General features: G+C 37.8%; 1 protein-coding gene across 1 annotated transcript; it reads left to right on the plus strand.

Moving 5' to 3' along the window:
• Positions 1-960: 960 nt before the first annotated feature.
• Positions 961-24,038, plus strand: LOC139137045 (cytochrome P450 10-like). The gene is made up of 10 exons (XM_070704996.1): positions 961-1,201; positions 9,710-9,949; positions 10,272-10,497; positions 12,726-12,916; positions 13,125-13,326; positions 19,084-19,255; positions 20,175-20,341; positions 21,075-21,153; positions 21,642-21,845; positions 22,741-24,038. Exons 2-10 carry the CDS (start codon positions 9,718-9,720, stop codon positions 22,849-22,851), a joined length of 1,584 nt encoding a protein of 527 aa, XP_070561097.1. The 5' UTR covers positions 961-1,201; positions 9,710-9,717; the 3' UTR covers positions 22,852-24,038.
• Positions 24,039-26,221: the final 2,183 nt, after the last annotated feature.

Consider the following 26,221-nt stretch of genomic DNA (forward strand, 5'->3'; position numbering starts at 1 on the left):
CTAGGCGCAGGAAAAAATGCACTATTCCCTAAAAATATGTCTTGAGGGCATGGCTGAATGAAATATGTGAATCAACATGGCGGAGGTTGACAGGCAGACTGTTCCAAGTTTTCGATCCTGAGTGGGAAAATTTAAAAAATCAATTTTTTTTTCTTTAGGTATTCAACTTCAAATTATTCTCTTTCAAAAGCAAGAAGAATGGTCAGGGATAACCATGCATCATTTGGTACAATATACAAAAATTATCCTATATTTGCCAATGGTCCTATCAATTTGTCGGAGGCTCATGAAGAATTTGCCGGCCCACCCAGGCTTTAAAACTGAACGCTTTCCTAGTAATACTTGTAGACCATAAAAGTTTGAGAGTCCAAAGACGTTTTATACCTTAAAACAATTATGAACAAATGCGAAAAGACCCTACATCCGCAGCAGCATTTTCGGTCAGTCTGAAAATAGAAATGAACATTAAATTTCAGAGTTGCATATTCCCATTATGGACAGATTCAAGATAAAAGGGTGGGTGTTTTTTTTATTTGTTTTATTTATTTATTCTGCACAAAATAGTCAACAAACAGTATAAAATAATACTAAAACAGATTAACAACAATAGCAGATTATAAAAAACTCACGATCAAAAGCCATATATGCATGGATAACGCAGAAAAGTCCTAAGACTTATTTCCACTGCAGTCCAAAATAATACACGACTTGAAATGACTGGGAACCTGTTTATGCATAGATTTAATTGAAGTGAACTTCAATTAAATCTTGGCATAAACAGGAGATCTGCAACAACGATTAGCTAAAGATGATTTAAATTTCATGATGAATGCGTAAACGATAATCAATTATACAAAATAGGGCGAATACAACAACAATGTTCTGCTCTCCCAATGAGTCACTCTGTAAATTTACAGCGGCGGGGCTGCTAACGATATTATGTATTCATATTACTCCGCCATTTGTAATTTCACCTCATTGGCGAAACTTACAGGTTGTTACAAAAGTGACACATTATATCAGTTAGCTTTACGGCTAAGCAGGTTAAAATCACGTGAGATAGGTCGATTGGAGTTGTTTTTCTATTTAACATCGCACTCCTTTTTTGCACCCGCGCAAGGATAAAATGTTGGTTTTCAGAGTTGTGCGTTCCAGCGTCGTTGATTCTGTACACAGACGAGTGCCGAGGAGTAACGTTAAGGTAAGTCCGCATTTTGTGTAGACAATGAAAACGTAATTAAGATAAAATATTTAATAAATAATTTGATCTCTACCCGATTTTGATGAGAGAATTAAATTATTGTGGCTCAAGAAAGAGATCTTAAAAATGGCGACATAATTTAGGTTTACTGTCTGCTTTCTCTTTCACTTTTAACTGTGGCCGAGCGTCGCTGTCCTTTTCCATCGATTTAACAAAGTTGGAGACAATTTCCATCTTAAATGTGTAGTAATGATACAGACCTTTTCAATAGTAAGAATAAAATAGGCAAAAATTTCTCCTGTATGGGGTCGCCGATTAAATTTGAAATTATTGGCACTCTCGTGAAATCTGTTCTAATCTGTGTACTTTTCAAAACTACTGAACATTATTTAGATTCTTTACATTGATTTGTCAGATTTATTTCGCGACTGATCACAATTCTTTGTCCATGACAGCACGTCGATGCGTTGACACAATGCAAAAAAAAGAGTGCTTGTTATTCTGTTGCTGTCAATGGCAACAGTCTACTTGCACGGGAATGATAACTAAAGGGGCGGATCAAAGCAATATCAAAAACAGTTCAATAAACCTATCGCTGACAGAAGCAGTGTAATAATAATTGCATTGTAACAACACTGACCACGGTCCCTCTATGACCTTTGATCAAGGTGTGTGTGTTGTTCGTGTCATTATCCCTTATTTATTTTCCATTCACAATATTTTAAAGGAATGTAACTATGCTTTGAAATAATCAAAGCGGTTCTACAAACTGTCACTCAGAAAGGTATTGTGGGAAGACTTTATGACATTAACCAGTACGAAATAGGACTGTCTTATCCCCGTATTACGTACATTTCAAGGTATAGCTACCTAAGACTTAGTATAAACATCTATTGTCCATGAATATGTTTACCTCGCATAGGATAAAAGTCTGAGTTCAAAGTGTATGGTGAGTTTTGGCCATGAACCATGGTCAATGGTCAATGCCAATGGTCAAGTCACCGCAACAGCTACAAAATAGTACATAAACAATACATCCTGTAAATAATTGTACCTCGATAACCAGGTTACCGTAAACCCATTGACTAAGTGCCCTGGATGAGAAATTTTGGCTTTCAAATGACCGTCGAATAAAAATCTATGTTTCCATAAATGAGGAGAACGACAGCAGGAACTCTTGCGGGTTTCGAAAACATGCAGTGGTCTCCTCTGTCCATAACATCCATTTTTACCTCGTATAGTCGACTTCTCGGCGTATGTTGATGTGGTTGTAGTTGGAACTCAGAATACAGCGCTTACAACGAACACAGACATTTTCTCCTTGTCTGTGCAACGAAAGCCAATGTTATGTACACTGGTAATCTCCCTTGCTAATTTGTGACGGTGGCATACCTCGTCTGTTGATAAAATGTGTTTGTAGGAGATGAACTGCAATTCTGCGAGCGACCATGGCATACCAACTCATTCCTTAACACCGTTCGAACGTTACAGTAATTGTACGGATATACTTCTACCGTTGCCGTTGAGAATAGATATATGTACGGCGTCAGCTTCTGATAACGACTGTTTAAACCACATTAATACGTCAAAGCCCATATCATAATAATCGCGCGTCCTTTACACAGAAATGTGATTTTACTGTATTTGAAATGCTATGTATTGACTATGCATCATTGGAGAAAAGAAATAACAGAGATCAATCTTTATGTTTTCATGTACCTTGCCATGTTGCAATAAATGCACCCCTACTCACTAGCGAAGCGAACAAAAGGTCACGGCAACCATTGGTGCGCCACAAAACCCAGAGGTCTCTGTGTCTACACGTCAGTAACCTTTGTTGATCGATATGTGAACAGTATGACCTCCGGTTACATTCATCGCGGGATCAACTTGATTTGAACGAATCTCCGTCTTCATACCTCGAGCAAATTGTAACCAACTGTCAGCAACTGCCGCGCAGGAATTCTCGTGTTTATATAGTTTACAGGCACATTTTTGTTCTCTCTCCATCAATCTATCCTACTCCGCAGACAGACACAATGCCCATTGCACCACTGACTATGTCAGTTCTGCTAAACACTGTAGGTTCAACCTATGTACAATCATAGGGCCATTTCTTAGTTTATGTAGATCATAATATATCAAAAGTGCCATCTAATGACACAGAACATAGTTGACAAATATGGCTTGAATTCAGGTGCCAGTGATTGGAAGAACACATTGACGTTGACAAGCCATAGTTACTTCAAACATTTCATTCTGAAAGAATACAACATACCAATGCAAAAATAACTAAAATTCTATAATCTGTAAATTTGCAACAATTTATGTAGAAGGCTTGGCAATGATGTTCAAATAAAATGAAATTGACAAAGCAAGTATTCATTAACATGCAAAGTACCATGTTATATATATATATATATATATATATATATATATATATATATATATATATATATATATATATGTCATCATCATCATCACAAATTTTGCTCATTGCTTGTTTAAATTATGGTATTGTTCAAGGAGAAAAAAGTGTCATCTATTTGCAGTCATTGGTATTATACTATACATTGTCCTCTACAATCTATCTAAACTTGCTAAACTTACATAAGTATTGTTTTCCAAAAGACAAAGGACTGTCGATGATTGTGAACCCTTTGATTCATGTTGATAAAATACAGGTAGTTTTGAAATACATCGTACGACAGTACCAAATTTTGGCATCTATTGTCTTTTCTTAAACTGAGAAGAAAAAATACAATACTTTGTAAGCATGATGATCAAATTGACAAATCTAATCAACAAAGATCATGATAAGTGGTTTATAACCTAATGCAATGGTATGGAAATCTACGGATATTTGTATATCAAGTTTTGTCAGCAAACAATTGACCTGCTTCCATATAATTCAAAGCCTTTTGCAGAATGAATCACTCATATTGCAAATCAAATAATTTTCGCTGCTTCCAATTTTCCACCTTACAATATTTTGGCCATTTGAAGGATATTGCGTTTGACTGAAAAATTACACTCTGAAAGTTTTCTGTTATTGCAATGTTGTATTTGAAAAATACCAGTTAAATGAAGGCTATTCGCAGCGACTTGTACATCACAAATACACACGTGGCCACTTTAGTGTTGATCAAGGTTACTTGATACAGACAGAAATTCTGCTTGTATAAAGACAAAACAGGCCCTGCCAAGGGTTGTAAAGGAGAGCTAACGATTGGCACCCGGTGTTAAAAATTGAGAAACAAGATACCACTTCCATTCATGAAAGCGTCTACACGATAATTAGTTTATTGAGGCAACACACTTTTATGAGCTCACTGCTATAGCATCAAGTAAAATTGTATGTCCCATGCAGACAGTGTATCTGGGGAAATTGAAATAAACAAGACTTGTACATGGACCAGTGCATGGTAATGTTACATTGTATCTCAATCTTGAATAAAGGGTGCCGATCTTAAACTGTCATTTTACAACCCCAGACAGAGCTAGGTTTGCCTTTGTACAAGCAGAATTTCTGTCTTTGTAAAATAGCCTTGATCAACACTAAAGTGGCCACAGGTGTATACATCTCGCAACTGCTATGATAAATAGAACGGCATTGTATCGAGAAAACTTTCTTTTGGTCAGTGATGTAAGTAATACATGTGACCATTATTAGTCGTGTCTCTTACGAAAATGATGTAGAATCCAAGCCCTCTTAGAATCTTTCACCCCTAAGTCTGCTTTTAAACACACAAATTGGAATTCGAATAATTCCTTGTTGGCCAACACGTCAAGATGTGTACTGTTATTGTGTTATTATTTTCACTTCTGATGAAAAAGAAGACAAATATTCATTCTTTTGTTCCTTTCCTGGAAAATACAGTCATTTTTATCAAATAGAAAACTCGTGGTAGATAATATACCGAAAGTAAGAAGTTGAATGTTAAATTTAAGGAAGAAGAGGATTTAAAATAATATGGAAGGCGTCACAGACAAGATCAAACCAACTTATAGGTATCTGACGCCCTTGAATGGTTTTCACTCTGATGTGTTTATATTGCACGTTGACCTGAGTAATATAGGGAAATGATGTTCAGGTCTTACAGCCATATGACCTCGGTTTAGAGTAACTTACCCCTTTTTCAGATCATAGCAGATCTTGTCAATACCAACTTCGCACGATACTAGCTCAAACCCAGTAGTAATGCGCAGAGGAAGGCAGTTAGTTTAACCTGTAAAACATGCTGGAGCGCAGTTGCTATACTTCGGGTTCGCTCAAGCAAAATATTAGTCAACAAAGGCTTGAAGTGATTGCCATGGCAGATTTTCCTATGTAAAGTCTTCCTGTCTTTTTTTCAAAATAATGCCTAGCTACTAGTTGTCACACATATGATACCAACCAAGCTCGTAGTGAATGTAATTCTTTATGTCAGACATGAAGATACACTGCAAGTTATAATCAAATTATGACTAGAACTTCTTGAATTTTATCGATATTTTTGCTTTGTATCACAGAACAGTTTCTTTGCTTATTTTAATACTCTTAACGTTTTTCAGAGATCCATTGTTAAACAGTTATCAGGGTGGCCTAATACTGAATTATCGACCACAATATATTTACATTATTAAGTTTTGGCTTACCCTTGTTGCACTTACGAACCCAGAGAGTACATCATGCATTCTGGAATAGTATGATAAACAGTGGTAGTTTTACACAACCAATTGTTTCCTACATGGCAAATAACAACCCTAACGCCTTATCTCTGAACATAGCAGGGCTGCATTGTAGTCACACCTAGAATGTACCTTTGACAGACTATGGAATATTTATATATGCAACAAGCTCAACAATGATGAAAATAAATGATACTAAGTGTCAGCTCAAGAAAAGTGAACAAAAGGCATGAAAATGGCAAGCTAATCTGCTTATTTCAATTGCCTCACCAAACATAACATACCTTACTGTACCTTGTACATTTCTTCATGTCCGAAGTCAGACTATTCAGTAACATATCAGTCTCTGCCAACATACAATTAAAAGATACAAACTTAACTTTCAGATAATGCATTTGCGTTTGAGGTCCCATTCTTGCCCTTTAATCAAGCATTAGTCTTACATTTAGAATCTAACTTTGGATAACACTTCTGTTTTCTGTTGGAAATATCAGTAGCTTCTGTTTCAGAAGTAAGTAGGAAGTAAGAAGTAAATAGTTTGAATATGCCTTACAAGGGCCAACTTTGTAGACATACCCCTTTCCACTCTGTATGATAACATGACATGACATGACATAACATAAGTTCCTTAATATAATATACGCAAAGCTTGCCTTTTGAACATGAATGCCAACCGAAATGCACACTTAATGCCAAAACCTTGCGACGATCATGCAGCCAATTGAGAGCACGTTCAATGTAAAGATCAATCCGTGTCATATATTGTTCTCATTCCACTTACAAGCTGAATACATTTCGATATTCACTTGATTTTAAAGTTAAGATATCTTTACCACGAAAAGTTTGCTTTGTTGACGTCATTTGAATGTTAAATCAGTCGTGATGTCACTTATCTGTCTTTTTTTCAAAATAATGCCTAGCTACTAGTTTTCACACATATGATACCAACCAAGCTCGTAGTGAATGTAATTCTTTATGTCAGACATGAAGATACACTGCAAGTTATAATCAAATTATGACTAGAACTTCTTGAATTTTATCGATATTTTTGCTTTGTATCACAGAACAGTTTCTTTGCTTATTTTAATACTCTTAACGTTTCTCAGAGATCCATTGTTAAACAGTTATCAGGGTGGCCTAATACTGAATTATCGACCACAATATATTTACTATTATTAAGTTTTGGCTTGCCCTTGTTGCACTTACGAACCCAGAGAGTACATCATGCATTCTGGAATAGTATGATAAACAGTGGTAGTTTTACACAACCAATTGTTTCCTACATGGCAAATAACAACCCTAACGCCTTATCTCTGAACATAGCAGGGCTGCATTGTAGTCACACCTAGAATGTACCTTTGACAGACTATGGAATATTTATATATGCAACAAGCTCAACAATGATGAAAATAAATGATACTAAGTGTCAGCTCAAGAAAAGTGAACAAAAGGCATGAAAATGGCAAGCTAATCTGCTTATTTCAATTGCCTCACCAAACATAACATACCTTACTGTACCTTGTACATTTCTTCATGTCCGAAGTCAGACTATTCAGTAACATATCAGTCTCTGCCAACATACAATTAAAAGATACAAACTTAACTTTCAGATAATGCATTTGCGTTTGAGGTCCCATTCTTGCCCTTTAATCAAGCATTAGTCTTACATTTAGAATCTAACTTTGGATAACACTTCTGTTTTCTGTTGGAAATATCAGTAGCCTCTGTTTCAGAAGTAAGTAAGAAGTAAGAAGTAAATAGTTTGAATATGCCTTACAAGGGCCAACTTTGTAGACATACCCCTTTCCACTCTGTATGATAACATGACATGACATGACATAACATAAGTTCCTTAATATAATATACGCAAAGCTTGCCTTTTGAACATGAATGCCAACCGAAATGCACACTTAATGCCAAAACCTTGCGACGATCATGCAGCCAATTGAGAGCACGTTCAATGTAAAGATCAATCCGTGTCATATATTGTTCTCATTCCACTTACAAGCTAATACATTTCGATATTCACTTGATTTTAAAGTTAAGATATCTTTACCACGAAAAGTTTGCTTTGTTGACGTCATTTGAATGTTAAATCAGTCGTGATGTCACTTATCGTATTTTGTTTTGTCGTCGATTTTCTACAACTGTGTATGATATAGCAGAGGTCACACAGGTTCAAATGTCACAACTTTGGGTCACACGTCCATGGCACAGACATAAAAGTGTTGTGCATTCTGGTCACAGTTCTCTACTATGTAATCACTAGACATTCATTTTAACAGCTTACGTATCATTTTAACAAGAATAAAACCAAACGATGGAAAAAAGGAGTATCAAACCGCAAAAGACGATAAGCAGTAAGAAATAAAAATTGTATGTTTCCTGGTCACGTGGAGTCTATGCACAACTATCTCTTAAGCAGAGGCTACACTTTAGTGTAAAGTCAGACTGTAAGGGGAAATAAGCAAATGCAAAATTTAAGAACACGATTGAAACTATTTTGGATAATTGGATAATGAAGTAATGTCAGTTTCGTTTGCAAATGTAAGCTCATTTACTTTTCTTTTTAAGTTAAACACTTGATTTTATGAGTAATTTGTAATAATGCAAAATTCAGCTGTAGGGCATCTAAACACGATTGGAATTAATTTTTGGATAATTGGATTTTCATATTTTGCAAATTTCTCAAAAATGTTAGGTGCTATACAGCTAAATGTTGCAATATCGAAAATTACTCATAAAAAAAATGTGTAATATAAAAAGAAAAGCAAATTACATAACATCTGTAGATCAAATCGACATTACTTCACCATCCAATTATCCCAAATTAGTTCCAAACGTGTTCCTAGCACTTTTAAAATATTTGAACAATATGAAGATCCAATTCTCCCAAATTAGTTCCAATCGAGGTTAAGATTTAAAATCACAACCAGCATTAGAATCGAAATTATTTCTTGGACTTTTACCTTAATGTTTTATACACCAGGTGCAGTCTCTTAAAACTATGGCTTTACCCCACGCAATAACATAATTTGAGACTGGAAAAGTATTTCATCCAGAATTTGGCATGCATATAAAATTAAAGTGTACTATTCTCGTAACATGATATTCGATCCATTAATGTTTGCATTAAAAAAATGAAACACAATAAAATCAACCTACCCCTAAAAACTGCAACGCGTGTCAAAGGTCATTCATGAGTCTGACACACGTCTCTAGGTAATAAGCTGGAATGAAATTCGACGCACATTGCGCAAACTATGAATGCGTTGTTAACTAAGCCAAAATTGAGCAATTCAAGGAGATTTATTCTTTCAAATTTCATTTTAATTTTTACTTAGTATCTAAATAAGAAGTCAAGTGTTGAAATCACAGATATAAACTTTAAATAACGAGCTATAATCGTGCGCGCTTTATCATGGTGAGTTTTTCATGTCGCCATCGACAATGGGGCGTGTCGTGTGGTAAGATGTTCAAACAACATGCAATGGTATTGAAGTTTTTTGAGTTTTTTCCCAAGATGAACTTTAGGGATGCAGTCGTCGGAACTTGGCTCAAAGGTCGTATGAGACCAATACAGTCAATGTCAACACTGTATCAAAAGTACGATGGTGATTGATGAAAGTTAAAACATGTATGTGATAATCTACATCGTATGCTTTAAATGTTGTAGCCGTGACGATGAGGTGCATCTCGATATCGTGCACGAAATACATTGTAAACAAGAAACTAGCACAGGCGCAGTTCCGACGACTGTTTCCCTTTAAGACATAATCGGGCACTACAACTTCACGAAAGGAACATTCAAACGTTTAAAATTTGTGTTATATGCAGGGTTCGCCATGCGACTTGCCAGGACGTGCTGTTCAGGGACTTTATCGTCGACCCTGAATCAAATTAAGGTGGAGAGATGTTCAATGGGCAAGGGTGAGGAAGTAACCGAAGCTGCCTTAGCGACGGACGTCCAGTCAGAAAACAAACATAGGGCAGAGACAAGACCTCGACCTTTCGAAGCAATACCCGGGATAAAATATTTTCCTGTTGTTAAAGCTATTATGAATCATTCTCCCTTCGGTAAGAATGCACCCTTTGCTAATTTACATTCAAATTATCCTGACACAAATTTGCTAACATGTTAGCTTCAGTAAGGATGCCGGGAGTGCTCTTTGTTTGCTTCAAATGTTCCACACATTCACTACTAACTGACAATGCCATTATGCTCTATAAATGTTCCGACTTGGTCTTCTTAAAAGTCCTTATGACCATAAGTACTGTCTATCGAACCAGTCGGCCCCCTCATTTAGAAATTCGGAAATGGTTTGATCCAGCACCTTTGAATGGGGACTTCTGTCGCGGTGGTTGAACTTTCACCTTTTACCCGTTTCTCGTTCTTCAGGGCTCCAACGCGTTGACCGGATGATGGAAGCATCCCTGGCGAACTATCGCAAATACGGGAAGATCTGGGTCGAGAGAATGGGTGACACAGCCACAGTAAATATCATTGACCCGAATGATGTAGCTACCGTTTTCAAAAATGACGGCAATGCTCCGATTCGTCACGCGTCAAAAGCCTTGGTCACGGCGAGGAAAAAATATCGGCGATGTATAGGAATAGCAAACATGTAAGTACGTCGTATCGTCGTTCCTCTTCCTTGCAGCATGACCATTGCGGTTTTTGCACTTTATACTCTCGACATTGCCTCTCTGAAGTCATCTGATTTCATTCTTCTGAAATTTACCGCCACATACTTTTCATATCTCTGCCATACTGCACTCTTCAATTCTTTCACTGTCATTTGTCGTTTGGGACTGGTGGGTGTGTTAGCCTTGAGAGGGGAGGGTGCAGTACCGGGGTATATGCTTTTCAGAAATGCACGGCTCAACCCACAGCTCCTTGAATGCATAAGCAAATCTCCATAATGTAATGGAAGTCACATCCCGACTGAACATTTTCTTAACAATAAATGATATCAAGAAGGACTATTCTTTCAAAAGTGTGTTCACCAAAAAACTTTGCTGTACACAACTAACCAATTAGCATAAATAATTATGACAAAAACATGCATGGGCATTTAGCATATGCGATAACAGCCAGGTGACTTGAGATATGTGAAAACATTTAAAGTAACCCAGCAAAAATGTTGTGCAACATTTTAGTGTTAGGGTTGACTGTTCTACCGTTTCGTGATTAGGCGGACGATAAGTTTTGTCCTGCCATATAAACCATGTTGACAGTGAAATAATACATTCGTATGTCATAACGCATGTATTTTAAACCTATTCACACTTAGTATAGGGCACAGTGTGTGGAGGGACTGCAGTTGAGGTCTTCTCTAATCAGTTGCCTTACCTCCGGAGATACTCCCTGCACAAATAATTCTTGGCGCTGTGATGTAATTATTATAGCTCATGCGGAAGTCCTCTGTTCAAGGCTAAACAAAACCTGGTGGCGATTTTCATGAAGAAAGTGTTGCATTAAACAGAGTAACTATAGTTACGATAGATTCTTTGCCTGATGTCCTGAATAAGTTCACTTAAATTGTGCAGCAACCACATGTTCAGCGATATATCTTGTAAAATCCAAGGAGAAGTAAACATAGAAGGTTCACATTTGATAGCCAACCTATTCCTTGTATAAGTTGTACTCTCAGATCTACAACTTAGAGGCATGTTTTTTCACAAGTCAGGGATTGTCGACATTGGCACATTCAAAAGTGTGGTATGAGACACATGCCGATGGATTGTGTCAGGTTTATGCTGGATGTAAAATAAATAACATCATAGTATTTGTTGTGTATGGATCATCTCAGGAGGCTAAACAGCTGATTTGAGAAGACCCTAATCAAGGCGTTAATAGGTTTGAAATAGTTGCATGTTGGCTTGCTAATGAACCTTTCCCAACACATTTTTGTATATGCCCTGACAATATCTGACTGTCACTCTTGGCATGTTCCCGTGTAAAAGTATAATGATCCCTATAACCCGAGAAAGGCTTTCGATTTCATAATTTTCCAATCCTTCCAAATATTGAGGCATAATCTTCTCGAACCGGCGACTATTTGAGGTATTTGAGGTGTTTGACTATTGGCACAATACAGGTGCAGCCAACGGAGCTATTCATCGATAAAGGTATTCCGGGAGCAAGTTTTTAAAGGCAGGGGAAATTTTAATTTTGCTTGGGCAGGGGACATATTTTAGCCGGTTGAGAGCAGATTTTAGTTTTTTTTGTCGGGCAGGGCTGATATCGGTTGATTGGCCTGTTGACCGGGATTGAGAAAAAAACAAAGAAGTTACTTGTAAAACGGGGACAAGGGAAGTTGAGCCTATTTATAAAATTAAATATTAGGAAAATCGACTAGTGTTTCCATCACAAGGCAGGGGAGCTTCATGTTTGCAGGGGAATGATAAAATTTTTTAGCTGAAACTTTTTCCATGGCAGGGGAAATCGACAAGTCTTTTCGGCACAGGGAAGGGAATCTTCAAACATTCACGATTGGAAGGGGATACAAGCAAAAATATGTGGGGAGTGGGTACAAATGAAGTTTAAGTGCAGAAGGGTAAGTCGAAACATTTTCTGTTGCAGGGAAAATAATGAACAGCTAATTAATTACCCTCTGGGCTTAAAATTAGTCAGTTCACATTACTTGATATGCACTGTATATCTTATCATAAAAAGGACCCCTTTAAAAGTCCATTGTTCATTGGCTGCACCAGACAATTAACCATTGACGTTGGAAGGGACTCTTTCTGCCTACCTCTATGAATGAACTGACCAGCCCTCATCTATGGCTGTCTCCTTTTTTCCCACTTCAATGCAAACATATCGAGTCGAAATATCTGTGTCATGCAGGCAAGGTGATGAATGGCGTCGAGTCAGGAGAGCTGTCCAGTCGGTTGTATTGAAACCACACTCGCTTGTTCGGTTTGTGCCGGATCTGAACACAATAAGCGACGATTTCGTTGATCTAATGAAAGCCATGAGAAATCAAAATGGAGAGGTACCGGATTTTCAAAACGAAATCTACAAGTGGTCGCTAGAGTGTAAGTGTAATGTACTTGAATTTTCGTGGTTAAAGTACCTTTTTGGAATTTAAAATATTACGGTGAGTTGTACAGTATGGAGTTCAAAAGCTTGTCAAGAATGTGTAACCTAAAATAATGTTTGTATCTCGGCATACCAACAAAATTATGAACATCGTTAATTAGTGTACTTTCTTCACTGACCCTCCGTTTCGTTGATTTTTATCAGCTGTTTGGAAAGTGGTAATGGGAACTCGCCTTGGATGTTTAGAAATGAGTCTTGACTCGAAATCAGAGCCACAACTGATTATCAACGCCACAGGAGACTTTTTCGCTTGCTTAGGTCGACTGATGTTTGGCTTCCAGTTTCATAAATACATTAATACGCCAACCTGGAGAAGGTTTCTTCACAGCCAGGACACGTTATTTAGGTGAGTTTGCACATGGTCTCTTTGTAGATATAAGTTGTCGGGTTGGAAGACAGGGTTCCCATGCACCCCAAGGATATATTTTTTAACTTTCATCTTGTAATCCTTAAGGTATCTAGCAAATGCATTTTGATGTTTCCAAAATCAAATATTGTCCCATGGAGTTCATTTAAAGGTCATCTTGTAATTCCTTTCTTTCTGGTAGGTGTGAGGTTGGACTTGCATTACTACCTGTTACAGTTGATAGTGAACTAAAAATCATAGCATAGTTATAATGTGCAGATTTCGAAGTAACATTTTACCATCAAAATGGCTACAGAAAGTTCACTAAAGAGCAGGATTACTTGAGACATAGTTTTTAGCAGTCAATGAAGCCTGAAACATCACACTTGTCTCGTAAGCCTCAATCTTCATCCCTCCAGAGTGCATCTTCTGAAAAATGGAAAAGAAAGTGTCTTCAAAGACTGAGCGATGTATTTAAAGACAAGGTTGCAGTCTTGGACCCCTCTCGGAAAAAGATTGAGCCCAAAGCCCCTGAATTTGGGCTACATGATCTACATCACATAGTGCAAGGTTATTAAGACATGTTTGCAAGAGAGGCAAGTTTCAATAAGTCATGTCTCAAGTCATTTGACTTGAAGTATATCAATCATCTGCATGATAAAGAAATAACCATGAAGCGTGACATTGGAACACATACAGCAGAACTGCAAATCTGCTCATCTTAGGACATTCAATCTTGTGCTTGATTTCATTTAAAACCAAGTGATTGAGCAAAATGGGAGTGTGCAGCTTACATCACTGCGTCTGATCTACATAATCCAGAGAACAGAAGTGAGAAGCACGAGTTGATAGCTTTTGCCAAGGTTAGTCCAGGAAACAAATGCTGTATCACCTATAAACTAGTCTAAAATGCCAATATCTCATTAACAGATGTAATGGTCTATACATATAAGCTTGGTTCCAAAGATAAGTGGTCCTACTCCTTGGTGGAATAATCTATACAGTATTCAATATAACAAATTTGTTCCATTACTTTGACAATAGCTGACATGTTTTTCAACTTTTGTATTAATCTATTCACCATTGTGTAAATAGTTAAGTATCATAATAGTTACTGTAACACTCCATTACTTATCATTGTCTTTGTTGTCCCAGGACATCTGTCGGGCTCTGACTAAGGGAGAGTAGAAGTTGTCAATACACATATTCCTCTGCAAAACCATACGACACCTCTACCGCAGTAAAAAACTGACTACAACCAAAGAAGGCTGGGTCAGTGCAAAACATCATGACTTTGGCTTGGAACTGGAGACAGTATTGTCCAAGGCTTTTAAGAATTGCTTAGTTGTTTCATTAACTGTCTTGAGGCAGAACATTGCCTTAGCATACTTGTATGCATTGCCTGTCAGCAGACTATGTAGACAGCCTCTGGTAACAAGTTCAGCCTCAACTCGTATTTGAGCATAGCTTCCCCGTACATTTATGGTATGTGACCATGTTGATGTTCATCCCAGTGTGGAATGGACCGAGGGTCACCACAAGCTCCTATAGTCACCTTCATTCGACCACCTAGGTCAAAGGTGTTTAGGACGCACTGCTGACCCACTTGCATAGTTGCATCCTCTGACTGCTTCATTAACTCTTTAACGGTCGAATATTCTGTAAAGATCTTTGATGGGAACAAAATAGTCGATAGTTGACTTTCAGTGGGGTTTGGCTCCAGTTGCTGAAATTAAGCTACCTAACCCAGGGACAAGTTGCTTCTCTCCGCTGCTTCCCATCACCCTTGCAAGTAACCTGACTCGACACTCTTGACTGCGAGTTGAGTAAACGTCACTGTGTGATGTATGAAGTGAACACAGCTCCTTTGGGAGAATTGGGTCCAAGTCGACCATACAAGTGGAAAGGGGCCAGTGTATTAGTTGTATCCACAGTCAGGGAAGATGTTATGGGAACATGTTCATGTTCATTGGTGGTGGCATCAAACCCAGGTTTCACCTCTAGTATAAGCATCCTACCAGTTCTGTTCACAATGCACCAGCCATGGATTTTGTTGTTTTTTGTTGAAATTATCCAACTCAAGGTGGAACACATCACTACACTCGCAAGTAATGATCTTGGGAGTCAGTGGTGTGGAAACCTCATCAAAAGCCTAATACAACGATGTCTCCTGTTCCAAGCCAAAGTCACATGTCTCGCAGTGACCTAATTACTTAAAATTTTAGTCAGTTGTTTACTGAAGTTGAGATGCCATATTATTGTGCAGATGAGAATGTGCTTTGATAACTTCCATTCTCATTTGTTTGAAGCCCGTCAAATGTCCTGAATCAATACAGAAATTGATGAGCAATGGAGTGTTACAGCATCTATTATGATACTTAACTATTTACACCATGATCCCTAGATTAATACAAAAGTAGATAAACTTCTCAGTTCCTGTCAAGGTAAGAGGTAATGGAAAGTAAGATACCTGACAATATTGAGTACAATTCGTTTAGTCTTCTCACATTCTTCTATGTCTGCATCACCAGAGATGACTAAGTTCAGGAACTTGTTGAGGCCAGGCGGAAGGATTTCATCAGACGACTTGATCTCAAGATCATAAGCATTGGGAGCCCCGGGAAGTGACTTATTCAATGCTGCTTTCATTATTACACCAATGAGCAGGGCCACTTATTTATATTTGGAACCAAACTTATATACATAGATCACTACATCTGTAAATGAGGTTTTGGTATTGTATGCTAGTTTATAGGTAATGGAGCCTTTGTTTCCTGGATTAATATTGGCAAAGGTTATCAACCCATGAATATCAGGACTCTTAAGTCTGTCTTTCAGCTTCTCACTTCTGTCCTCTGGATTAGGGGAGCTATTTTCTCTTACTCTTGTATGTAGAGCAGACGCAGTGATGTAAGCTGCACACTACCATTTTGCTCAATCACTTGGTCTTAAATGAAATCAAGCATAACATTAAATGTCCTAAGATGAGCAGATTTGCAGTTCTGCTGTACGTGTTCAATGCCGCGGCTCATGGTTATTTATTGATCATGCAGATGATTGATGTACTTCAAGTCAAATGACTTGCGACATGACTTATTGAAACTTGCCTCTCTTGCAAACAAGTCGTAATAACCTTGCACCATGTGATGTAGATCAAATAGCCCAAATTCAAGGGCTTGGGGCTAAATCTTTTCCAGGAATGGGTCTTCAACATTTCAGCCTTATCTTTAAATACCGGGAAGTTGATTCATTGCTCAGAGTCTTTCGAGACACTTTCTTTTCCATGTTTCTATAGAAGATGCATTCTGGAGCAAACAACTGCATGACAGATGAAGATTGTGGCTTTTGAGACGAGTTTGATGTTGAAGCTTCATTTACTTCTAAACTATGTCCCAAGTGATCCTGCTTTTTAGTGAAATTTCTGCACCAAACTCAATGATAACATCTTACTTTCAAATCTGCACCTTCAAGACTCTCTGGAATGCGATCACAGGCATTAGCCATGCAATAGGTTGAATCATGTGTTTCAAGTAGTCTTCTGTCACAAATATCATGCAGCTGAGCCTGCTTTTCCATGTCGGACCTCTTGACCTTTTACTAAACGATGTGAAATCTAGATGCTAAATGCCATTCATATGTAAAATAAAATTTCCAGAATGACGCAGCTGTAGTGCTTCATGGGCATTGCCGTGATCACTCTTTCGTTCTTTTGCATGATAATCCACCACCACCACCACTACACTATAACTATGCTATCATTATTAGTCCACAATCACATGTTACAGCTAATACTAAAGTCAAAGCCTACGCCTACGAGAGAGAAGGGACATTCAATATATCAGTGATATAATAACAATCATATCATACCAGTATATTGATGGCGTAAATGCAGCGATCTGATTGATCGAGACGCGAAAAGAACCGTCATATATTGGCGATATACCACGGCTGGCATACGTGGGAGCTCTCAGCTTGAGCAAAAACCCATTTTTGACGTTCCATGCCAGAATTTCAATATACTGTTATGATATAATAGCAATAAATCATACCCAGAAACTGTATACCACTCGATTGTGACCAGTTCACTTCATATATGCACTCGCTACCGCTCGGGCATATATATGTTGTGAACTGGTCAAAATCTCGTGGTATACCATAGCTGGGTGTGCTTTATTGCTTAATCATATCATGCCAGTATATTGATATGCACATCCTGGACCAAAATTAGTCCAGACAGTCACATGACTTTGCATAAATTCATGATATACTGCACAGTTTGGTATTCTGATCACAAAGTGGATTTCTTTCACTTTATTTCCAGTATTATTACAAATTTCAATATACTGATATTATATAATAGCATTAACGTAACAGCCATATACGCTTGAGTGTAGTTCATGTGTATATGTTGTTTACTGCTCAAAACCTTGTGGTATACCCTTACCAGTGGTGGTTTATTGCAAAGATATCTCTCTCGATAAACTTAAAGAAGGATTAACTAGTTCTCCTGTAATATCACCTTGGCATGAAGATGAGATTCAATTTTTTAGTTTGTGGATGTGAACTATATAACTTTTTTTCACATTTTTTAAAGTTTGGTGTATTTAACGTATTTAAATCATAGAAACCTTGCTTCAAATCGACTCCTCATGCCAAAGTTACCCCAAAACATTTTTATTTTTCTTCCTATGATGGATACTTCAAAAGTTATATCAAACAAGCGATTTTGTGAAATCTAAGATGGCCCCGAAGATGGCTGCCGAATGAACCCCATGGGACAATATTTGATTTTTGGAACATCAAAATTAACTTACTAGACACCCTAAGAATTACAAAAATGTAAGTTGAAAAAATTCATCGAAGGGGATGCATGGGAACCCTATCTTCCAGCTAGACTACAGAAACGATATAGAGTTTTTCACACTGAAGTCTAATAAGACAGAATGCGCCTTGGAGACAAATATGTGGATTCCCAATCTTTTGCAATAAGTTGCTGATCTACTAGTTGTGGGGTTCATTTTGCAGCTCGTGGAGTAAATAAAGTCACCACCCGCGTATATTTTTTAAATCTGAGAATTCCAATTTAGAGTTATCATGGGGGTGGCGGCCATTTTGAATCCATAATATCGGTCAATATCAGATAATTTATTTCTCGGGCATTACACTTTGCTCGCTGACCCCTCATTTTCATTCTTGATTTCAAAAGGGAATGAAGTTTTCTTGTGGAAAGTTTGAGTCAAATGTCAAGTCTTTCATTTTCGAGGGCCTGGTGCGTACTCCATATCTGAAGATATGGATTTCCTTACATTAAACACGATTGGAACTAATTTTGGATAATTGGATCATCATTTTCAAATTTCTCAAACGTGTTAGGTGCCCTATAGCTGAATCTTGCAATATTACAAATTACTCATGAAAACAAGTGTGTAACTTAAAATGGAAGGCAGATGAGCTTACATTTGCAGAGAAGATCGACATTACTTCACCAATTATCCCAAATTAGTTCCAATCGTGTTATTATTTGTCATTGAGCCAACGCAATGTAATTATCGAAGATTTACATACACCATCGCCACCTTAGTAAATATGACTACAGCTGGCCTGGTATTGATTCAACCGGTTCTGCTTGACTTAGGATTTTATAAATTTTTTCTTTCAAAATTATGCAAAAATACATTCTACTAAAGAAATTTAATCTATGCGGACACAACTACTCCATCACCGTTTAACTTTTCCGCCACTTTTTTTCTAAAATAGAACTGCACAGACATGCGTCGAACAGACCCTTGATCGCCTGAAAGCCCTGGAGACAAAGGGTGGTCCTGGAAACGAAGCAGGCATACTGATGTCATTGCTCGCTAACAAGGAGCTGACCAACCAGGAAATGGCAGCCATGCCAGTTGAACTGATCGGTGGAGGAATCGACACAGTGAGCATGAATGATCTTTGTTTTTTGTATCGTCTGTCATAGTGTGTTCTCTAATAGGTGGTACAATATTCAGTTTTGTCAATTTAATTTTTTTATTCAGTTACAGATTCTCTGATGAGTACATTGACAATAAAAGGTGCAGTATGCCGCGCTACTTTACTATAGTCTCTACATGAAGGTAGAATGCTCCTTGGGGACAGTTATTCGGACTCTCAATTATTTTTCCATATCTTTTCTTGTATACCAATTATTTGGGCTTACTTTCAAGCTCGTGGAAAATTTCTGAAAATTTAATATTTATTTTACACCTTAGCGTTAATACACGGAAGATTTCAATTCGGTAAATGTGAGGTCTTTGTCTAGCTAAAGGATTTGCACGGTGACCCGGAGTTTTATTCTTAATTCGGTAAGGGGGTGGCTGATACTTTCATTTAGGATAGTTTTGAGTAAACGTTTAGGTTTTGCACTTTGAAGGAGCATACCACTTTGACCCCCACCAGACCTCGAGCAGCATTTGCTGTTGCTGCGTCTTCCATTTGTTTTGCATATACATGAAGTGAATTTATCTACCTATGTGATCCAAAAAAGGAGTCTGTGCAACAGCCTCCCTCCGCGATAAAAGAAGGTTAGAAGATTGACGACCTAACGTCAACAGTCGACAGGAAGTGAAAAGTGACCCTTAATGTTTAGCAATCTCCTTTTGGAAGTTCCAGAAGTGTTGCATAATTCATTCAAAAAATCACTCGGCATGAACAGCTACGCGCAAGGGCAGCGATGCATAGAAACATGATGTTTGATCAAATCGCTCTCTCATGGAGAACATGTTTTCCTTCAAGTTATGTGAAGAAGTAATTTTTAAAGACACGTGTCATAACTGAGTGAAGAAAACTGACCCGTAAATGTTGCTACATGTCAACAGACTTCCAATTCCTTGGTGTTCAACCTGTACAATCTTGCCACGAATCCGGACAAACAGGAGAAGCTACAGGAGGAGATCATGTCGGTGTTGCCGATCTCTGGTGAAATCACCGCCGGTGCTCTGCAAAAGATGGTCTATCTGAAAGGATGTATCAAAGAAACCTTTAGGTAAAGATGCCGTACATTTCAGTCGCTCACAGTTTGTTTTGTTCAGTCGTTGATGACTCATTTACAGTGTACGGAGAAGAGGGATTTTTAACCTGCTCACCCGCAATTCCCTGTATATATTGGATCACCCGTTATATCGTAAAAGGGGATTATCCCTATTCTAATGATGAAAGGATCAAGGCCTCAGTATGTATTTTCCCTTTTGCAGGGATATTTTCGATGTGCGCTCTATGAATGAACTTGAAATGTCCTTGGCTTGCAAATACAGTGTGATTGTATTTGTATGTGACATGGATTGTTGTTTCCAATGACACGGCTAGACAGTGAATCGATACAACAATGTACCTAGCTGAACACTTGGTATTTCTGCACGCCTTTTGGAGAACGCAAGTATTTGTAAAGGAAATTTTAGGGTTACGGGCACATGGGTCTTAAAAGCGGGCTTTGTAAAGAAGATAATTTCTATGTAGTCTAATCAAAATCTAGTAGATGTTAGTCTCTGAAGCCTCAAAAGTAAAAATAGTTGGTTAAAACAGTAACGACAAAAACAGCAAAGAAAATAAAAATGCACACAACTACTGTTGATTTTGGCAACCGGAAAACAAAAATTACAGGTACAAATGCGTTCTCTTCTATGTAATACCAAGTCAGAGAAATATCATGAATGATGAAATTTCATGTGTTTGATAAGCAAAGATTTTTTTTCAGTTTTTGCCTTTTTAATCATTTATAGAATGTTTCCTGGTGGACTTGGCGTTTCAAGAATAACAAGTAAAGATATGATACTAAGTGGTTATCACATACCAGCTGGGGTGAGTCACGTAAACTCTTTTTTCATATTGAAAATAGCCAGTTGTACGCTGATTTCTGCGTTCTAGGACTATTATTAATGTATAGTAATGCAATAACAAGTTTCGGAGCAATATATTGTCTCTTAAATTATAAAGCAGAAGTGGTGAGGTAGATGCCAAGAAGTATTTGAAGAACTTCTGAATCATTCAAGTGAATCACAATCAGAGAGAGAGAGAGAGAGAGAGAGAGAGAGAGAGAGAGAGAGAGAGTGTGTGTGTGTGAGAGGTAAGGCTTAAGAAGCATATACGGAAAGAAATAAGCAGTCTGATGGAGATATGCAGTGTCTGAGAGAGAGAGAGAGAGAGAGAGAGAGAGAGAGAGAGGAGGAGAGGAGAGAGAGAGAGAGAGAGAGAGAGAGAGAGAGAGAGAGAGAGAGAGGAGAAACAAATGTATACATGGTTATGAGCAAACTGTAACACGTTGTATTTGCCCTGGTGTTTCCTTACAGACAAGAGTAAGGTCTAACAGTATTGCAGGTCTATTAGAAGATTTCTTTCCAGAGCCAGAAACGTTTATCCCTGAGAGATGGATAAGAGGACACGAGATGGAGACTCAGGCCAGTCGTTTCACGCTGTTACCCTTCGGACACGGGGTAAGAATGTGCCTGGGAAGAAGAATGGCAGAACAAGAACTGCAGGTTGTGTTAGCAAAGGTAAATAATAGAATGGAAAATATAATACACGTTGTAATCATAATCAACAAAACAGAAAATATGTGTATTCTTGAAACGATGAACATGCAAATCACAAATATGCTAGACATCTTTATAGGTTTTCCTTTTGCTCATCCTGTGAACAGAGCCTATGCCTCACTTTTTTATGTTGTATTTTTAAATTTGAATTCATTACTAATTTAAATATAGCCAGGTAAGCGTATGTGGTCAGTCGAATATTGTCAGTGTTGGCAATGGTTCATCCAAGAACGAAGGGACGAGTTGATGTTATAGGCAGAGTATGCCTTATATTGAGTACTAGTTGATCTGTACCGAATCGGTTTGAGGCGTGTTAAATTTGAACAGTGAATATACAAGACTTGCGAGAGCGCCACCTCTGGTTGGAGTGTGTATATTCTAGTCTGGTTACTTGCGCCATTGCTGCCGCTGGCTGCGCTGTGCTCACGAAAAGGTCTTGTGTATCCTCCCATACCTGTAATTGGCCAACTTAATCGAGCAACCTAATCGATCAATATTTTCCTTTCGCAATCGAAGATGGATATTCACCCAATTTGCGTATCAGTAGCTTTCAGGCGTGCGTTTTATGTTTGCCTTAAGTACCTCTATGCATCGTGAACTTTTATATCCATAAAAGAGCCATGGTGCCGTGGTTGATTCTTGCCTCGAGAGCTAGGATTCTGATATTGTTCCCATGATTCAATAGAAAGTACTTACATGTGACGTCAACTAACCAGAAGCTTGAGAAATGGGGCACAGAACACTATTATACATAATCCACAGTTTTGTTTAAAAAAGGGGACCTAATATTCAGACTCGAAACTTATATATAAGTGCATGGTCAGCCAGTGTTAACGTGTTGTTTACTCATTTGCAGTTGGTCCGACATTTTCGTATTGAATGGGAACACGGCACCATGGGGATGAAATTCCGTATCCTCCACGTCCCTGACAAACCGGCAAGATTTAACTTCATGGACAGACAGTGACCATTTACACAGCTTCACAATGGCGAAATTTCAGAACAAGGAATCTTTCACTGACTGGTGAATTTTCAAAACTAATACATCATATACGCATAGCTGCATTAATTTACCGTCGACGTTAGCAGGATATCTGTGATCTATATTGAATTGCGAATAGCATATCATAATTTTATCGACCATTTACAATGGAATAATGCTTTGTACCTTTTAAGTTAAAGTAACAGCACCTTTTCAAAATTTAGACTGTTTTCAGAGGGGGCAAACTTTTCCGGGAGTAAGTGCAACATATCGGAAACTCACATTTACATTTTGTAGTTTATTACATTTTTAACACAAATCAATATGTATGCCTATAGGAAAAATACATGCATCAGACGCATTTACACTCTCTTTAAACATTAAAAAATAAATGCAATGCGCTCAACTCTATTATTTCAATTCAAAACTGTAATTTTAAGCATCATGTAAAGCGAGAGTTTTTCTTAACTTTTAGTTAATTGTTTTATGAATACTATGCGAATTTTGTTTTTGACATTAAGTGAGTACAATTTATACATCCCAAAATATTTATTGAATTTAATTACATGTGATTTATGTTAAACTGTGTTTTCATGTGGGCAGATCGACCACTCTACAGAATGCACTGGTGTACACTCTGGACCGGGATGGCGCTGTATAAGGCGTACACTACAAAATATGGTGATCTGCTGCGTTCAGGGGAGAGCTATGTTTGAACACATAGCATTACTATTTCTCTCCAACGTTTAAAGTAATACAAAAACTGCTTTAAGTCGACTATACCCCTTGTCCAATCGGTGCTCTCACTGTCATGCTAATATTTATTCGGAAACTTTCGCAAGATCGGAAAAGTAAAATGTTGTCTTCATGGCCAAACATAGCTTGTATTGTAAACATTACTATCTGCTTATCCATGTAACGATCAAACTGATTTGTTTAATTCCGCTGATGTATTTTATGTCGATATGCAGATTTACATATTGTGTGCACAACAGATTCAAATTATAGTCTTGTACATGTCATGACTCTTTAACTCGTGTCAATGTCAAGTATTTGCATAACAATGATCTATTTAATATGATTCGAAAATATAAGTTAACATTTATGAAGTTTAATAAAAAGTAACCAGATGTACACAAATTCATCTCTGGTGTAATATGGTTACAAAAGTGCAGAATCTCCGTCTGCACAGCACGTCTTGTCCTTTGAAGTTATCAAACGGAGTACAACGCGAATGTAATAATTAAAGGCAGTAGGGTTGGAGTGTCTGTAGCTTTCATTGAGTTTTGTCGGTAAAACTAAATTATTTTCTTATTTTTCTCATGTAACAATGTTGAAACACGATGTAATAGCCTTGCCAACACAATGCATTTTGCGAAAAAAATGAAATATAATTGTTGACAAATTTGTCCTGACTTAAAGTAGTTCGCGCTCCGAGCTTGATAGACTTACACTTTTGCCAAAATTTTCCATAATGAAACTTTCAATCATACTCATACGAGATCATAAATGAAAATCGGTGCAAAGTTATTGACATTTACCGATGTTTGAAATTCAAAATGACCACCATCTCTGTGTTACCTCTGTGATGAAAATATAATTTTCGACTGACAAAAACCAAACACAGTGCAATTTTCCTCACTCAAAGAGCTTGAAAAGGAGCATCGATAAGTAGTAGATCAGAACAGAGTTGTAAAAAATTGAGAGTCCGAAAATTTGTCCCGTGGGCCCACTCTACCTTAAGGGTGTTTATCAAACACGATTGGAACTATTTTGGATAATTGGATGGTGAAGTAATGTCGATTTAATCTACAAATGTTATCTCATCTGCTTTTCCTTTTTATATAACACACTTGTTTTTACAAGTAATTTGCGATTTTGCAACATTCAGATATATGGCACCTAACACTTTTGAGAAATTTGCAAAATATGAAAATCCAATTATCCCAAATTAGTTCCAATCGTGTTATCAGTTCCTAGTAAGTAGGTCAGATGGTGTGTGACACTGCATGACTGGACCGTATCATGACTGGAGTTATAATGGTATTGTTGATCACTTGGTAGCATGTTTGGGTCTGCAAGGCTCGTATTCCTATGTTGAAAGGGTGTAAGGAAGACAGGAGGCAGCAAGTACTATCAATCTAAAATGTTGCTTTATTCCATCAGACACTACACTACATTATAGGATGCATACTCTGGATTGAAGTAAGAGGAGTCCTAAGACTATGATCAGGTCAAGGTTGCCATACTCAGGAAAGGAAATATGACCTTACCAGGGGGTCATACAAAGCTAAATTTTGAGCTTGTAAACACAAAGATTAAGATACATTTTGCCTGTGGTGTGATATTGTTGCCGATCCTTTTGACCACTGAACGGTAACAGGAGGGGATCTATCCACAAGTAGTGAGGAAAAGTAAGAACGGGCGTGTGAACTGTGGAACAAATAATTGTGGACGTACTCAAACAAATGCAAACATCGTTCAGATATAGGATCCGGAAACTATGAATTTATAAAACTTGGCGAAGCATATATGTCCGCTCATATGAGCACCGGTGAGATGTTTCAAAAGTTTTAATAATAAAAATAAGCAGCAAAAGTTGAGGGAAAGAAGTCTGAAAACTGATCCTAAAGCAGTGAGACGTCAAAGTTCTCAACTGCCTGTTATACGTCTTGTAGCGAGGAAATCTCCCGAACGAAAGTCTGATAAAAATGCTGGTTCAGCAAACACCAATGTCTTTGGCCATGTCGGAAGCCAGGAAAACACACGTCATGGCGTGTGGGGTGAATTCGGAAAATGAGTTTCTTCTTGCTTTGGCTGTTCAGACCAGTGAGTATTCAAAGGGGGCAAACATTGTTGTCAAATGTCGGTAAAGCCATGACCTTGCCTGGAGAGATTTGCAGTATTAGTTTTCAGGACGAAACAGAGCACAAGGCACCTGATGTCAAAGATAGAATCTCCATCTTTCATTGGACTTTTATATATGGAACTGACTGCGGAAAGGTATAATTAAAGAAATGTTGATAGGTGAGGATTCGCTTGCCTTTCAGGATCACCGTGCGTTAGTGGTTACAAGATGCCAATTGAAAGCGCAGGACGAACTTAAGGCTGCAGTTAAGCAAAATAAAATGGCATCTTGTGTGAGAGCAGAAGCTGTTGGGGAATTGCCAACTCTCGTTGAACCGCAACAAATAGACGATGACTTTGATGAGGAAGTAGAATCATCTGATGAAAGTTACGATGTCTCATAAAAATGAACATGTTGACACTGTCAGTGGAACCAAAAGAGTAAACCGGTCACATGAAAAACGAATTGATTCACTGGAGAAATTCTGACAGACCAGAGTATAAACTT

The sequence above is a fragment of the Ptychodera flava genome, chromosome 7, assembly GCF_041260155.1.
Source record: "Ptychodera flava strain L36383 chromosome 7, AS_Pfla_20210202, whole genome shotgun sequence".
Classification (NCBI taxonomy): Eukaryota; Metazoa; Hemichordata; class Enteropneusta; family Ptychoderidae; genus Ptychodera; species Ptychodera flava.

What these genes read in the sequence shown, in the direction of transcription:
- LOC139137045 (XM_070704996.1), top strand. Translation starts at nt 9,718, where the DNA reads ATGCGACTTGCCAGGACGTGCTGTTCAGGGACTTTATCGTCGACCCTG. An exon ending in TATGAATCATTCTCCCTTCG is followed by an intron (nt 9,950 to 10,271) that starts GTAAGAATGCAC and finishes CTCGTTCTTCAG; the next exon opens with GGCTCCAACGCGTTGACCGG. An exon ending in AGCCAGGACACGTTATTTAG is followed by an intron (nt 13,327 to 19,083) that starts GTGAGTTTGCAC and finishes TTTCTAAAATAG; the next exon opens with AACTGCACAGACATGCGTCG.